At 37.2% G+C, this 18,251-nt stretch overlaps 1 protein-coding gene across 1 annotated transcript in view; it reads left to right on the top strand.

The window, feature by feature from the left end:
- Window positions 1–12,497, top strand: part of LOC141443095 (1-phosphatidylinositol 4,5-bisphosphate phosphodiesterase epsilon-1-like) — a 392,276-nt gene extending 379,779 nt beyond the window's left edge. The window contains 13 exon segments of the mRNA XM_074108307.1: window positions 611–712; window positions 1,268–1,392; window positions 3,339–3,448; window positions 3,451–3,545; window positions 4,195–4,409; window positions 5,304–5,436; window positions 6,748–6,824; window positions 8,350–8,446; window positions 8,698–8,824; window positions 10,044–10,143; window positions 10,435–10,465; window positions 11,420–11,566; window positions 12,411–12,497. Coding sequence (XP_073964408.1) covers window positions 611–712; window positions 1,268–1,392; window positions 3,339–3,448; window positions 3,451–3,545; window positions 4,195–4,409; window positions 5,304–5,436; window positions 6,748–6,824; window positions 8,350–8,446; window positions 8,698–8,824; window positions 10,044–10,143; window positions 10,435–10,465; window positions 11,420–11,557 — 1,350 coding nt within the window. The 3' untranslated portion in view covers window positions 11,558–11,566; window positions 12,411–12,497.
- The last annotated feature ends 5,754 nt before the right edge of the window (window positions 12,498–18,251 follow it).

Here is an 18,251-nt window from a genome sequence, read left to right as displayed (position 1 = left end):
CCATTTGCTCGTTTACCTTCCTTTGACATTAAACAAAAACTCGTAGCCCCCTGGCGTGGGTGCAGCAGAGCTACTAAGTAATCGAAAGTTCGTATCGTACCGTCTTTCTCACTCTCGTATTAAATAATATGTGTCGGCGGGGACGGTACGATGCGATCTTCGATTTTCTAATTTCGTAGTAGCCCTGCAGGTACAATCCTATGCACGCGACGCGCGCAGTTAGCGTTGCTTATACTTGGGTAAGCCCTTAGTGTATAGGCTATCCATGTCACACACTAGAATTTTCTGGAGACATGTGGCTTGTAACTTGGCCTGAAACGACCTGAAAACCGGTCTCAGCATGCTGCAAATAACTGCAAGGGGTAGGTACTCATTTAAAATGTAATTCTATCTTTATCTGATAAAGGTGGAAGTCGCGATGGTAATGATAATATAATTCTATCTTGATATGATCTAGGTGGAAGTCGCGATGGTAATGATAATGTAATTCTATCTTGATATGATCTAGGTGGAAGTCGCGATGGTAATGACAATGTAATTCTATCTTTATCTGATCTAGGTGGAATTCGCGATGGTAATGATAATATGATTCTATCTTTATCTGATCTAGGTGGAAGTATTGGGAGTGCCAGCGGATTGCAGGAAACTCCGTACAAGAGCTGCTCGGCGGAATGCACTCAATCCTGTCTGGCACGACACTTTCAATTTCAAGGTCAGTCATTCAAATATTAAGGTTTCTACCTCTTAGGGGCTGTTTCACGATCCATTGATTAGTGTTAACTGACGGTTAAATGTAATGCCGTCTCTATTTGTTTTGTTCGAATAGACGGACACATTAACCGTCAGTTAACACTAATCAATGGATGTCATGGTGAAACAGCCCCTTAGTGTCAGTATCGTGCAGTCAAATAAAAATAGAACGATCTGATCAAAATTATGTAAACACGACTTTATTCACTTAACGTTAAGGTCGTGCATATATATTATGTAACCTCAGCTGTATTAATTTCTTTGCAGTTGACTATGCAAGGATCATTCATTACCACCCCAGTACAAAAGCAAAAGTCTCCACTTTCTCTTTCATTTACTGTAACTACAGTTTTTTTTGTCTCTTCATAGTTTTTTTATTAAATTATGGTATTTAACTACTCACTAGTGAAACGCTTTATGAACACCCTTTTTATTAATTAACTCAAACGACTGCACTGAATACATTAAGTACTAATTCTTTCATTAAACGTGTAAATGTATGTTTATCATTTTTCAGATAAACTTCCCTGAGTTAGCATTCATCAGGTTCGAAGTGTACGACGCTGACACAAACTACATGCTGTCACAGCGGGTGATACCGCTGCAGTGTCTACGTCCCGGCTACAGGCACGTCAGGTTACGGTGAGTGATTATCATCATCACTATCCGCATCATTACCAGTAACTCTATCATTGTCAGCAACATCATCATTAACGGTAGCTCCATCATTGTCATCATCAAACCCCGTTATCTAACGCTCAGTTTGGGGGCAAGTGATGGCAATTTCGATAATCTGAATCGATAAAAAATTAAGTTGATTTACTCACTCACTAACATATCTAAAGATCTGATTCATACTTAACAGAGCTCTGCTATAGCAATTTTTTAGATTATTATAAAATTATTATTTTTTTGTTTATTTTATTATTGTGTCTCATCATAAATTAACAATATATTTACCAAATCAAACTTCGTTGCTTGCTTGTAAAAATCCATTTTTAAAATAGGTACTATGAATGATGGACAAAAGAAATAATTTATCAAAGAAAACTATAGATAAAAAAAAGAAGACATGAAAAAGGTTTTATGATTGTAAAAAAGAGAAAATACTAAGTCTTCGCAAAAGAAGAATTTTATTTTGACAAATAACTTATAAGTAAATAATGAATAAACTAACTATGAGAAGCAACATCACTATTTTAAGATTGTTTTTTTGGAATCTTTTTGTATTTTTTATTTCAATTCCAAATTTTTACTTTTACGGTCATCCCGTAAAACTAAATTGAAAATACAAACTGAAATATAGATGCACAGAAAAACCAGAAAAATAAGACCATCACTGGGAATCGAACCAGTCCTCGGTATTCCGTACCGCGTGCTATACCGCTACACCACTGATGGTCAACAGTACAGACACGAATCTCCCCTATGCACCTCATATCTCAGCTTGTTTGTTTCTTATGTTAACCACTTAAGCAGTGACGCTAGCGACATCTATGCCGTAGCCCTCATCGAGAAAATTTGGAATTGAAATAAAAATACAAAAAGATTCCAAAAAAACAATCTTAATTTGATTGCTTAATAACTTCATCTCTTGTCCGGGTGAGCGGTTAGTTCCAATGGAGTGCCGAGAAAAGTTTCTCGATGAGGGCTACGGATAGATGTCGCTAGCGTCACTGCTTAAGTGGCTAACATAAGAAACAAACAAGCTGAGATATGAGGTGCATAGGGGAGATTTCGTGTCTGTACTGTTGACCATCAGTGGTGTAGCGGTATAGCACGCGGTACGAATACCGAGACCTGGGTTCGATTCCCCAGTGATGGTCTTATTTTCTGGTTTTCTGTGCATACTATTATTTCAGTTTGTATTTTCAATCACTATTTTAGCTTGCCCCCCAAACTGAGCGTTAGATAACGGGTTATTTCATCATCAACGTCATTACCGGTAGCTCCATCACCGTCACCATCGTTAATAGAATCTCTATCAACGTCATTATTATCATTCCTAGTAGCTCCATCATTATCATCTTCTCTCACAACATATCTTTTAACATAGGATTGTAACTAACCCCCTTATTCATAAACGACAATCAAATCTATTTTAGTTAAAATGCCGCTAAAATTCGTTTGTCCTTATCTGTCACTTCGACATTTGTATTTGTTAGAAAGGGACAAAGCATTTGTTAGTTAACATAGGCTTGTTAAGTTTTATGAATAAGAGGGTAAATCTTTATTTTTTTTCTTATGGGCATTTTTAACCCCCGACGCAAAAAGAGGGGTGTTATAAGTTTGACCGCTGTGTGTGTCTGTCTGTCTGTGGCACAGTAGCTCTTAAACGGGTGGATCGATTTGAATGCTGTTTTCTTTATTTGAAATCAGGTTTTCTAGCGATGGTTCTTAGACATATTTCATCAAAATCGGGTCAGCCGTTTTTGAAATATTGAGTTTCCAACTTTTTGTTGGTTAGGTAGGTTAGTGAACTAAATAACTGTCTGAAAGCTTTTTGTGGCACATTCTTCTTACCAACGTCTTTCCGGAACCGCTGACAGACGTCAATACATACTTTATTACATTCCCTTGTATTTCAGATCGCCAACTAACCAACCGTTAAACATGGCTTCCCTCCTAATCTTCTCCCGCTGCGGTCAAGAAGAAGCCGGGGAGAGCTCCCGGGCGGAGCCGGAGCCCCGGTCCCCTCAGCACGGAGGAAGATACACTTCTTGGTTGTACACGCCGTGCGGCGCCGGGAACCGTACTCCATACTGAGGGTTACTAGGGACACCACAGCGAATGAGGTAACACGGCCACGGAAAGATGCTAAAATGACAATTTGACACTAGTGAAATTTTGACACTAACAGTTTGACATTAATGCTAATTTGACACTAATGTTAATGGATGCTTGTGCTAATTTAACATTAATGCTTATTTGACACCACTGCTAATTTAACACTAAAGCTTGTTTGACACTAATGCTAATTTGACGCTACAGCTAATTTGACACGCTAATTTGACACTCATGATAATTTTAAACTAATGCTTATTTGGCACTAGTGATAATTTGACGCTAATGCTAATTTGACACTTGATAATTTGACACTTGCTGATGTGAAACGCTAATTTGACACTAATGCTAATTGACACTAATTCTAATTTGACACTAACGCTTATTTGACACTTGATAATTTGACACTTGCTGATGTGAAACGCTAATTTGACAGTAATGCTAATTGATACGAATTCTAATTTGACACTAACGCTAATTTGACACTAGCGATAGTTTAACACTAATGCTAATATGACACTAATACTAATACATTAATGCTAATTTGACACTAACGCTAATTTGACACTAATGCTAATTTGACACTAATGCCAATTTGACATTTAACTATAATTTGACATGCCATTTTCAAAAACCAAGACATTCTCTGCTCTTTCCCAGGCTATAGCCCAATGCCTAACCAAAGCGGGGGTCTGCCGCTCGTCCCGCGGCAACTACGTGCTAGTAGAAGAGGTCCCGTCCCGCACGCCGACACAGAGGGTCCTCGCTCCCCACGAGCGGGTGCTCCGCGCCGCCGACACCCGGCCCGGCGCGCGGCTGCTGCTCAAGAAGGTCGGGGACGACCCTAGCAGCCGGGCCTGGCTTACCAGCATACGGTCAGTGTCAAATTGACACTTATACAGTACAATTTTAACCTAACATTGTTTTTATTTTATTTATTTCATTATTGCACTTTGTTCATGGGCCTTGCACTTAAAAGTTGTACCCCTGACTTTGTTCTGGGAATTTGAAATTTTTATGTTACATCTACTTACTCAGAATCACGAGTACTAAAGATTTTAATAGGTGAAAAAAAGTGTCCCAAAATTTTGTACTCCATTCCGTTACCTTTCCCATGTGTAGTACACTTATATGAGAGTAACGGAACGGAAGTACAAAAAATATATGCAAATTTTGGGACACTTATTTCACCTATTAAAATCGATAGTACTCGTGATTCTGAGTAGATGTAACAAAAATTAAGAGAAAGGCCCTCGAATGTCACCTTAGATCTAAGTAACAACCCTGTTTAAGGGCATATTTTCGACATATTTGACTTAGGTTATCTAACTATTTTTTTTTAAATGATATCTAAGATTATTGTTTAAAACAAACATAATAAAACATAAGGATCGGGCGACCAGAGGGCTGGCCACTATTTCGCACAGCTATAAGTATCGCTATACAACGAGGAAATACGGCCAGCCTTCTGGCACCTTACCCGTTGACGGCGATTTAGGCCAAATTTTCTATCTATAGTTTAATTATGTTTTATTATGTTTGTTTCTAACTATTTGATAATATAAATTTTCGATATTTCGATACAGTCGATATTTTGAACATCGACAATTTACCCGTAGGTATTTTAACTTTCGATATTCAATCAAATATGTAACCAAAGCGTTTCTATTGGTTCATGAAAAACACATTCCACGCACAACATCCTCAGACATCTCTGGTAGAAACGGAGCCTTATTCTTATTATAACTATTATTCCTTCACTCCACCAGGTCGAACTCCAACGACCGGCCGCAGGCCCGCTCGTCGCCCCCGGACGGCGAAGAAGCCCCCCGGAAGCCCCCCGACAGCTTCCTAGTGTGCGTGCACAATGTCTCCCATGAGATACCCTACGCCATACTAAAGGTAAGCTTTTATGCGAGGGCAGGCGCGGCTCACTCCGCGATTACGTTTTCCGCTACAAGTATACCGGCGGCCACTCCGGAGTGGCCTATAACAGCGGTTGCCTCGGTTCGCCCACGTGACGCTCGCACTTATTTTTTTTTTTAAGCTTTTGTTGCAATATTTTATTACGTATTATTGACCTGTTTAAGAGTTAAGCATCAAGATTTTGCATTACGCTGCAGCAACGCACGCTAAAATGTGGTAGTAGGTATAGGTATATTCAGTTCATTAAAATTGTGATATTCATCATTTTATACATAAGTTGTATGAAATAAAGAATATGAATGTGTATACAGCTTTCTATAGTGAATGCAAGAAATTAAACGAACACGTTATTATTTTATTTATAAAACGTTGAAAACCACCTGAAAACCCTTGCTATCGGTGACGCCGCAAGCGAACCAATGCATTTCCACCATTATTACACACACTTAACATTCCGTTTTGCTTGCGCTAGAGTCGTAGAACCCGGAGCGGCCATAAATCATTATGCGTAGGCTACTAAAAAGGCTTTTAGTTCAGATCAAAGGAGTGGGTCTTCTGTACTTATAGAAGTTTAAGTTACTTAACAGAGTAGTAATAGACTAGTTTTCCTTTTTTTTAAGGCAGTCAGGTTTTTAGAGTTCCGTAGCCAAAATGGCAAAAACGGAACCCTTATTGTTTCGCCATGTCTGTCTGTCTGTCCGTCCGCGGCTTTGCTCAGGGACTATCAATGCTAGAAAGCTGTAATTTTGCACGAATATATATGTAAACTATGCCGACAAAATGGTATAAAAAAAATCAAAAACAATTTTTTTTAGAGTACCTCCCATAGACGTAAAGTGGGGGTGATTTTTTTTCTCATCCAATCTTGTAGTGTGGGGTTAGATAGATAGGTCTTTTAAAACCATTAGGGGATTTCTAAAACGATTTTTCGATTCAGTGATTTATTTGCAAAATACTACAACTACCCTCTAAAATCTAAACGGGTGAGCGGAAAAATTTGAAAAAAATCAGGATGGTAATAAGTTTATCAAACTTAAAAGGAAAACTATAGCGGTTAAGTTTTCTTGATAATTATTAGTAGTTTAAGAGTAAATAGCAGCCTAAGGTATAAAATATACCTAAACTTGGAATATTCCGTACAAAATACGAAATCCATAGAAAAGTATTACTTATTTTTTTCGTAATGGCTACGGAACCCCATTTCGGGTTCGTTCCGGGTTTTTCAAGCTAGGATACAAGCGTGGAACGTTTAAGCAAACGTATGCTTCATAATAGTTATTTTTTCAGGTGCCTTTAAGTGCAACAGCGTCCTATATCGTCCACCAAGCGTTAACGAAAGCCCGTTGCCACGACGACCCCAAAAGGTAACTATATCGATTTATGTGCTGTATTAGTTTGTATTAATTTTACCCATATAGCATTGAATTATGTTCTTTCTCCGTACAATTTGATAAATAGTGTCACACACTACGCAGATACGATAATATTCGAGACGATACATTCAATCTAAGGCACTTGTCCCACCGCCGACGATGAGCGAGAAGCGAGTAACTAGAAACGAGTGGGTCAGCAGCGAGAAGCGAGTGTAGTTTTGTCGCTGGCTGTAAGCGAGTGTTCGAGTGCGACGGGCGATTACTCGCTCCACTCGACTCGCTCGTGCGGGGCGGCCGCCAAGCTGACATCGCTGAGCGAGTATCTATAGCTCAGCGAGTTTTATAGCTCTTGTCGCTGCAACAAAAGATGTAAGAGCGAGTTCTCGCCGACAGTGTGAACAGCCAGCGATCAACTATTAATATATGTGTCTCTTTTACTCACACAGCATCTTATATCTTTTGTTCGTTTCTTGAGCGAGAAAATAGTCGATAGCCAATCGTTTCCTCGCTGGCGGTGAGACAACTGCCTAAATCCTTCAAACTGAGTAGACATGTTTTTTGGTGCGGATTGTTTATACAGGTGTTTTCGTGTTTATCTCTTCTAGATTTACTCGCATGCAGCGGGGCTCTCACATCAACCTGTATCTATCTGCAGATAAAATACTATACCATATTTATATCGCCAGATATTATACACAGATCAATTTATATACGCAGACCATCCCATATCCATCTTTCGATATATGTCGGTGCCCACAGATACTTCACGATAAAATATAAGTTATCTGCGCTGTGTGTGTTAGCTCATTGAATTGTATAGGGAGCGATATTGACAGATATGCGTTCAGATACAGATATCTTATCGTATCTGCTTAGTGTGTGACACGCTTTATTCGAACGGAGGCTTCCCCAATTTCCCCATTTGAGGGGGGGGGGCTTGGGCTTCTGCTCCCGTACGAATATGTTTTTCATTAACCAATAAAATCGCTTCATTTACCGCCTCGCTCCGCTCACCTGTTTCCACCAGAGATGTGCTGTGCAAGGATGTGTAAACGAATCGAAGCGTAACACATCCCTCCCAAGACTCCTCGCACATTATTGGTAAAAAAGCTGTATAAGAGTAAAAATTGCTAAATGTTTAAATAATTGGTATAATCCCATCTTTTAAACTTTTGCAATTTTCACTCTCAATTAGCACACCCGGGGCTTAATACTCGTACTCATCGCTGAAGTTACCTCGACGTTTCAGCCACATTACAGTGACAGTAAAGTTGTGTTAAATACTTGTGATAATATTGTAAATCTGTTTATAAAAAAATATACCTCGTTGAGTTTCTTACCGGATTCTTCTCAACAGAGGTTTTTCCGAACCGGTGGTAGATTTTTTTTTGACATTCATAAGTGCTTGTTATAGCTTAAATTGAATAAAGATATTTTGACTTTGACTTTGAACCACGGTCACGAGTAAACTGAGGTAGTTTTTCGAACTACCCGCCCTTGATCTTTGTAATGTCAGGTTTGTGCTGGTGGAGGAATTGGAGTGGGGAGGCCGAGCGGGCGCCGGGCCCCAGCAGAGGGCGTTGGCGGACGACGAAGTTGTCTACGCGGCACAGGTGAGCTTGGATTGCATAACCAACGTAGAAAAGTTCAACAATGTCGGGCAACTTCAAATGGTATAGTTAGTATCACTTCGTCTAAAAAGCAGCTGGTCTAAGTAGCAAGTGGTCTAAGAAGCAACTGGTCTAAAAAGAAATTGGTCTAACACCTCTCTTTTTGCGTCGGCGGAAAAACAAACGAAGTATAAGTTTATGCTAATGCCTGCAATTTTGTCCAAGTATTCAAGCCCAAGTTTATTGTTACACAGGCCAGTTGGAAGACTCTGGGCCGCTTCGTGCTCCAAGAGAAAGGCAGCTCCGCGATCATACCACGTCACCGCGCAGCCATCGCGCGGATACAGCGCGGGCTCAGCATCACGCGGGGCGCCATCACCGGTGAGTCATCATCAGCAGTAACCCTGGCACGGGCCAGTTCCAACCCTGGGCCGCTTCGTGCTCCAAGAGCAAGGCAGCTGCGTGGTCAGACCACCATCATCACTATAGGCTGTAACGCTGGTCAGTCAAGGACGAAATCAATGGGGAATCAACAAAACTGACTCAAAAATACAAACTGAGACATGGATGCACTGAAAAACCAGAAAAAGAGACCAGCGCTGGGAATCGAACCCAGGTCCTCAGCAATCCGTGCTGCGTGCTATAACCCCTACCCCACCGCTGGACAGGAATCTAGACACGAGTTTTTCTTATGCATACATATCTCAAGTTGCTTATTTCTACTAGCCTCACCGATGAGTCATCATCACCACAGGCAGTGACCCCAGCATAGGAATAATAGTTCAATCAAATTGACCTTCCTGCACAAAAAAGTTAGGGTCTAATGTAGTCTCTAGGACGCGTGACGGGTTAATGTTACACGAATTCAAAATTATGCTAAATACCGTTATGCCAATTTGAATTAGGAATATTATGTTATGTGAATTAATGTAGACTCCTTTCAGTATATTAGTTAACACCTTGTATAATAGGGATGTTGACACCATAAAAATAATTCGAAAACACGACTCCAGTAAAAAACGCATTAGGCTAGGTCAATTTAACCAGATTAATTTTCGATCAACAAAATAGATTTTTTGTTGCTTTAAAACAAATAAATAGTTAGTTGATTGAGTGTGCGAACAAGTGACGTCATAAGTTGCTATTTCCATTCAAACTCTATGGGAGAATTGTGTTTTGATTCGATTTGTAGCATTCGAAGATGGCGGATGTAGACAATATCTAATTTGGATAACTGTTTCTTTGGTTATGAAATTAATTTTGATAGCGTTTTATGCGGCGATTAACCTTAACTGAACAGTGCCCAAAATCCTATAAGCTACTCGTGTCTAACATTTTTTAATGCGCAAGTGGTCTCCACGTGGTTTCTGGAATGTTACATCAATTGCAAAAACTACAATCACCGTACAACGTGCCTCTCAAAGAGAGTTTAACTTGACACTGGCGAAATTGTCCTATTAATTAGGACAGAAAAGCCATATTTTAAAAGAGAAGAAGAAGAAGAATTTTGTTTTGACAGCTCATAAAAAGTACGTCAGTTGATTGGTGGTATCAACATCCCTATTATGTATGTCTAAAGCTATACGCTTTAACATTTCAGGTGGATCACCCTTTCCTTTGGGAAGCAGTTTCATATCGAGCGAAGCGAGCGAAGCGAAGCCACCTGTGCAACCTGCCTACAGTGACCCTACGCATTGCAGGTATGTCTGTTGCTTGCTAACAATCTGCGTAACAGTCTCTTAATAAATCTTTATTTTTTATATAATTTTGGGAGGTAGTTTTATATTGAACGATAACCTAGTACATAATTTACTTGATTTCGTAGTTGACTGCCGTTCAATTGGTATTAACATAATTTCATAATTATCGGTATGTATAATAAAATTTCAGCATAAGAAAACATCACATTTGAAAAATTTTCTTAGAAATGAAATTGAAAAATGAAAAAAAATTTAATTAAATAAATTGACAGCTAATAATTGCCTTTACAGGGAAACTATTCTGGCTAAGGCTTTCATTCAGGTGGATCAGCTCCAGGGAAGCAGTTTCATATCGAGCAAGCGAGGAGCGAAGCACCTGTAATGCCTACAGTACCCTAACATTAAGGTATGTATTTTTAAACAATCTGTAACATCCTTAATAAACATTTTTTATAAATTTTGGGAATAAACATATTTAACGATAACCTAGCTCATAATTTACTTGATTTCGTAGTTACTGCGCAATGTATACAAACATAGTATAATTTCATCGGTATCAAAAGTTTTGATAATAAATTGCATAAACCATACTGTTTGCCCGAAAAACGTTTAAAAAGATAGAACGCAATGCCCGAACTAAATTAACGACAATCATTAATTGCCACCATCAGTATCACTACCATCAACATCATCATCACATCAGACAATCATTTCATCATCATCAAACATTCAAGGTTATCATTCATCATCATCATCATTTTTAAACTTAGGTTAAATATTGCTTATTAATAAATTTAGTATTTTTTTATCGTGTCGTGTTATATATAATCAGAATCTCGGAAACGGCTCCAACGATTCCGATGAAATTTGGTATGTAGGGGTTTTCGGGGATGATAAATCGAGCCAGCTTGGTGTTATCTCTGGGGAAACGCTTGATAACGAGTTTTAGCCCGAGCAAATAGTAGACTTTTCTCACGTGTATTAACTAGAGCGGTGGTGGCATAGTGGTTTGACCGCTCCCAAATAAAGGATCGTGGGTTCAAACCCGCCTTGCATCTCTTGAGTTATTCATGTGTGAAATTACATTCGAAATAAACCACGAGCTTTACAGTGAAGAAAAATGTCGTGAGGAAACCTGCACAACCTGCGAAGCAATTTAATGGTTGGCCCGCGTGGGAACTACGCAAGCCCTTTCATTTTGAGCGAAGGCCTGTACCCAGCAGTGGGACGTATATAGGGTGGGATGATGATTAACCAAATCATTAATGTAGGTTAGGTACATGTATATTGGTTTGTATTTAAGGTACATTCGGAAGGCGAAACAGGCGGTTCCCTGGGTGCTGAGGCATTGGCAGCACAAGTGGCCCGCTTCAAGAGGGTATCTCTTCGCAAACTGAGGGCCTGGCGATCCTGAGTGTGGCAGGTATATTAGAACTATTTAACAATACTTTGCTCACCTGCGATCTTACGATAGCTACGTGTCTATGCAACAAATGTGTGTTCATGAACCTCATCCACCTCCACGCTTTAAGAACACACAGAAATCACACAAACTCCTATCACCACCACACTACGCTGACGCGTTTCAAACTCAATCAGAATTCATCCTCAGAGCAACACAACCGTTCGCCATGCTACCAGATGTTAGGGTAACATCTGGTAGCAGGTCGCAGGTGACCAAAGTTTATTGATCATTCATTGATATGGACCTCCACAAAGTAACGCCTGCCCCACGTTCCGGCGAAGGCTTCTATAATGCTTTTCTCAAACATGACATGAAATAAAATGAAAAAAAAAAAAAAAATGAAGCTGGCGGGACGCTAGTCGCGCGTGTTGCGTGCGCGCGTGGCGCGCGCTGCTGCGGCGGACGGTGTTGCTGGGTGGGCGCGCGCCGTGTCGCAGAGCGCGCGATGAAACAAAAGACGGTCACATTGCCGGCCAGCGGCCTGCAAAGTTGTATGAAATCTCTTTGCAGGCCGCTAGAGTGACCGCGGGCAGGCAGGCGAGCCGCAGCGCCTGCAGCGCGATACTTCTCGGCCTATTATTTGTAACAAAACGTCAACATTTCATGTCATGTCAAAGTTTACTATTTATCTAATTTTGTATTGTAATTAATAAGTACCCAGTCGAAGAAAAAGTATTGTATGCAACGTTGTATAAGTAAGTAAATAAAAGCTCGTGGCGTCTTTTTCAGCTCACGCCACTCACCTTTTTTGAACCCTGTTATACAACAGTTGCATAAAATACTATTTTACTTCCTTTCCCAGGTATTCCGTCGTCTCGGCTCCAGTCTCGCTCACCACAGGGCCTCCCTCTCCTCCGAACTGGGCTCCATCTGGGACTTCATCCGCATCGACCGCGACCGACGAAGATCCGAACCCGCCACCTACGAACCCATAGACTCCAAGTCCCCCGCCAGACTCGCCAGGGATCTCTTACAGGTAGTCCAGGAGACGGTATTCAAAAAGTTCGAAGAACCCAAAAAATGCCCCTTGGTCAAAGAAGAATCTGATTTGACTAGTAGTGATGAAGATGATGGCACAGAGAGGAGGATAGCTAATTTGATAGATTTTTTCTTTACTATAGTTAAAAGTCAGAAAGAAGGTAGGAAGGGAAGTGGGGGGAGCTGCTTCAGAAGTGAAATCAGTCCAACTGATGATAAGTTGAATGTTTATGCACCTAGTAAGGTTAATACTGAGTTGGAGCAAAAGATGGAAACGCTTATGGAATTTCTAGCTACCACTGGTTGTATGGATGAAGAGATTGTTAAAGATGACAAAAAGATTACACTCATGGAGTTTTTGTTCGGCTCAGATGATAGAAAAGTTGAAAAGCCAATTATAGAAGTTACTAATGACTTAAGTTTCGGTAAAGGTATCAGTTTAAGCGAGTCTAATGTTAATGTAAAGAATTTATCCTTCATTGATGAAACACCGGACGAAGAGAGCGACGAAACGCTAGTAGACATGCTTCTTAAATACATGAAAAATTACTCTAGTACTGATTTAAAGGAAAAATATAAAGAACCTTTGAAATCTATGTCTGTCACGCCATCCTTATCCGAAAAATCTAAATCAGATATAACAATAAGTAGATTAGAAACATTTAGCGATATGAGCAAGACCAAATCGGACTCGACTTTAACACAAACACAAGACACAGTCATAGATAGATTCGAAGATATGAGATCAGAGAAATCGCCTACAAGCCGACGTATATCGGAAACTGTAGTGGACCTTAGTAACGTCAAACAGGATTTAGAAAGTATTTTTGAAAATGCAGTCGCTAAAATATGCGAAATAAGAAGGATACATGATGACACTATGAGCGAACAGGAGGATATAGAAAATTTCAATGCATATACCAAGCCTAGCATACAATATATACAGTATCTACCTTACAGTGTTGAGCTATCTGATATAATAGAGGAAGACGAGCTATCATACGATAGAACATCTCAAGATGATAGAGCGTATGCGAGAACGCTGGCTGAAGAAGTACTAAGATACATTGAAGCTAGAATACAAATAGAAGATTCAGATACAGAAGATGAATTCGACTATGAAATGAAAAGGTCGTCTATAAGTTTGATAGATTTAAGAAACATACCCGATTTACCGGAAAGCATGATTATTAAACCAAAAGTTGTCAAAGTTGATAAATCAACGTCTACAACTGAGATATCTGACTCCATATCTGATATGTCCAAAAGAATTGACTCTGGATGTATGACTGAAGATACTAGCTTAAGCTCGGAGTGGAGTGACAAAGCGCTAAATAAGCTTGAATCCTTACATAAATTCTTTTCCAAATCAAGATTAGAAATCATTGATGAAAGTCTAGAAGAGAATGGTATAAGAACGCCGAAGACTCCCAAAGTTTTTAATGATGAAAAGGCAAATGACAAGGGGCAGGCTAGTCTCGATGATGTGGAAGATATTTTGGACGATAGTGATGAGAAAATCACTGATGATAAAGTTAGTGAAGTTAATGATGAGTCGGTTGATGAAAATGTTGACAGTGGCAACGTTGACAAGTGAGGTTGGTAATTTTTTATTTGTGTAATTGAGAAACATTTATTGTTAAATTTACAGTTAAATTAACTATGGTTTTTATAAATAATATTATAACAAGTGTTTATGAATACCTCTGTAAACCGCCTTCAAAAAAGGACGTTCTTTCATAACTTTAAGTCGGTCAATGATTCTGTTCAAGTAAAATAATGCATTTTCCAATTATCATACAAAAATTTATAAAATTGTTTTTCTTCCTTTGTAATAATGAAAAAAAAAACAATTGTTATTATTAATTTAGCTGACTTAAATAAAATCAATATACAGGAGAATGATTTTTTTAGTTGTTTGCAGTGATATAATAAAAAAAGACAATATTTTGTTGAAATAACTAAAAGCCTAGGTACTACGCATATAGGTACTTTACGGAGAGATGGATGCTCAAAAACGAGTTGCTCTTTATATGTCTTCAAATAGTCCTTGAAAAAAAACTATAATAAAACTGTTTTATTAATTCCATTTAAATGTACATATCCACCAAATTATTTCACTGTTAGGAAAAGTGAATTCATAAACACCAAATTTTCATTTTTTGTCAAAATTGGCTCGAAATGTCGTCGCACTCATTTTTGTATTGTCAGTTTTTGTCATATTAATTATAAAGTCATCTTATTATATGTATTTATATTACATTACAAGGTACCTAATATCTAAAATGACAAAATGCGTAATATCGTATTCATTGCTGATACGAGAACAGATAGTGAGATTTTTAAATATTATTAATAATAAATAATAATGATTAACATACTAGATGTATTTTAGTGTGTTTAAACATGGCGTATTTATCAGAAGTTGAATTTATATTATAAGAAATAATAGTGAATTTTATACATATTATCGTAAATTATAAATAAATTGGCTTGTTCGACCCGTAAATAGCGAATAAATTGTAAATCCATTGTTTTTGTTGTTGGAACTCTAAGTGAATTTTTGTGTAAGATTTCATATAGACAAAATTCGCTAAAAAAACTTAAGAATATTCTAAAATATACAATTTTGTAATAACTGTTTGAAAATCGGATTCCTTCATAATAATATATCGTTTGTCTTGTATATATATATTTAGTTTGTATGAAAACTAGCACGATTCGCTTAATATGTTATAGGAATGAAATATACGATATATTTTACGTGACTGTACATATCTTTCGAGAAAAATATTTATTATGTTGCACAACACAATATTTAGTATCGAATAAATTACATAATATCAGTTTTGTGATTATACTAACACAGATTTACAAACATGTAAATGGAAAATATTGTTGTGAATATCGTTTACATTTATAACTTATTTAATACTTTTTATTTGTGTAAAAAATATGATGTTTAATTAACAACAATAAAGTAGATAAACAAGTTAATTTTGAAACATATTTTTAAATGAAAATGTCAATAAATGCATGTGTTAGCATTTTCGCATAAATCCACTGGTACGCTTTATAAAGTTAAAAATATATCAAATGATATTTATAAATATACGAGTAATATAGGGTGTTAAATAGTTAAAATATTATCCCTGAAATCATTACAACGTCACTATACTGTAACGTTACTACTTCTTTATAAAAGAAAAAGGTAAGCTGTTTTCAAGGGATATATTTTGATTACGCTGCACCCTGTTTATTAAAATAATACATGCCCCTTTTAAATTAGGCCTACCATATTATGAGAGCCCGGAATTTTCGCGGCATATTTTTCTGTCATAGTGACCTCATTTATCGACTATACCTAAATGATATGGATAATGATATTATCGTAAAATAGTAATCGCAATATGTTTTATAAAGACACTAATGGAACACTTATTAGCACTACAACAGATTTTGAATATGAAATTGAATTATTAAATTAGAAATTGTTAACTATTCATGGTTTTCATTGCATAATGAATATTTATGTCTATTTCACATTTTCGACTGCTCAAAAGGTAATTGGAAGATATCGCTCTTTAACAGTAAAACCGTTTATTTTTTACCTCTTATATCGATATTGAACATCGGAAGTCGATAAGTGTGAAGTCACTGTAACAGATCAAACTGTACTTTAACAGAAATTGATGTTCGGATTTTTTTGTTAAACGTGTTATTTTAGATTTCCGTTTAAACAGTGTATTTTAAAATCTTACATGTCAATAATGTGCAAGAGAAACGGAACGTTTATGCAAAAGAATAATTATAGACTGTGGTCAATATTATGTATTATACATATCGTTTTTAAGCTATGAAAAAACATTATTACATGGTGTCATACAATTAAACTGACATATTTCACGAAGTGGTAAATAATACCTGCAAAAAAAACGTTCATCGAAAGATTACATTCAAGTAGACGCCATTTCTAAGACGCGTTACACTTTAAAAATAACCATCATCAAATTAAAGTTCCTTTCGTTTTTGTCATAATTTTTATTTGACATAATATGTTTTTCCTATAAAACATTTTTTCAGAATCACACATTTATTCTAACCTTGGTACTATCGGAATCCATTTTAAAACATGACATTCATATTTTTATGTCTAACAAAATTATGACAATCGCGTCAAAAGCCTATACAAAGATGTACAGTCGAACTCACCCAACCACGGGTTGAAATATCTCGTTTTAATTTTGTTACACGATGTTTTATGCAGAAATAACTGGAACTTTGTTTAACAGGCTTGCAATTTACAACATATCTCTGATATTTAATATAGCTATAGAAGTAACATTTTCAATTACTGAGAGCACTAAAAAGAATTATAAATAAAGAGGGCTCTGTTCAGCACTGGGTAAATAAAGTAGATGCTTTAATAAACTGTTCATAAAGGCGGAATAGACACAAAATTAAAGTTAAGAGGGTTGCAACAGTAAACACCACGAAACTGACTTATCCAACTGAATCGATCACAAAATAGTTAATTGCAAATGAACGCCCAATTTCCTAAAAATAAGTATGTCTTTGATTGTAAACTATTTGCCAAAGAATCGTTTCAATTTGATGCTGTGACCAGGATATCAATTTCAATGTTAATCTACTGTTACTTCTATGCGGTATTAAGCGTAAAATATCAAAATATATATATTAAAACAATATTAAAATAAACATAAAGTTATATTGATTTAGCAGAATGTTTGAATGTTTGTGTTATATTTTATGAAGGAAATACAAATTTATTTTATTGTGAATAAAAAAATAAAAATATAATAATATTGTTTTATTAAACTAAATACTCCACGGCACTCGCGTCATTATATTGCTGGCTTTTTTAAATACAGCCATATTTTTTATAGCACATAATACATTTTTTCTTTTGTATAGATTACTTTTAATATAATAGCTATTACCAACACAACACGTGCTGACGTGTTACAAACTCAACCAGAGTTACCAGATGTTAGACTAATAGCACAGAATATAATAATAGTAAACAACATGGTGAACGGTTGTGTTGTTTTGATGATGAACTCTGAATGAATGCTAAACGCGTTAGCGTAGTATGGTGGTAGTGATAATTGGGTTTTTGTAATGTATGTGATTGTAATTCCAAGTGCGTTAGACCATAAAGGCCTCAGGGTGTGGTAAATAAAAAAATATCAGAATCGACCATTATGCGAAAGAAATTAGGCAAAACAATGAATATGCAGTGCGTTTCAATGTTTCCATTTATTTCTTATCAGTTGTTATTGCATTATCTTATTTATGGGATGTAGTGAATAAGGTCATGAAGTGAACCAGATATAATTATGTTTAAATAACATATAAAACAATCTTTCCTGACGAAAACATGGTTTTCGAGTCCGCAATATCGTTATACGCTAAGCTCGGCTCTAGCGGTCTAGCCCTTGACCATGGTAAAGGGAATTAGTGAGGAAAGGGGATCATTATCGACGCACATTTTACAAGCTTTCCTTTAATTTACCCTGTTTATTTTTTTGTTTGTTTGGGTCAAATCTTGAAAGCTAAATTTGACCCACTTCCAGTGGTACAGTCACCAGCACCAATATCTGACACAACAAGCGTGCATAAATATCTGATACGACTCTATTTC

The sequence above is a fragment of the Choristoneura fumiferana genome, chromosome 26 (assembly GCF_025370935.1).
Source record: "Choristoneura fumiferana chromosome 26, NRCan_CFum_1, whole genome shotgun sequence".
Taxonomy (NCBI): Eukaryota; Metazoa; Arthropoda; class Insecta; order Lepidoptera; family Tortricidae; genus Choristoneura; species Choristoneura fumiferana.
Note: the sequence above shows the minus strand (reverse complement) of the source record. Positions and strands in the feature narration are given on the sequence as shown.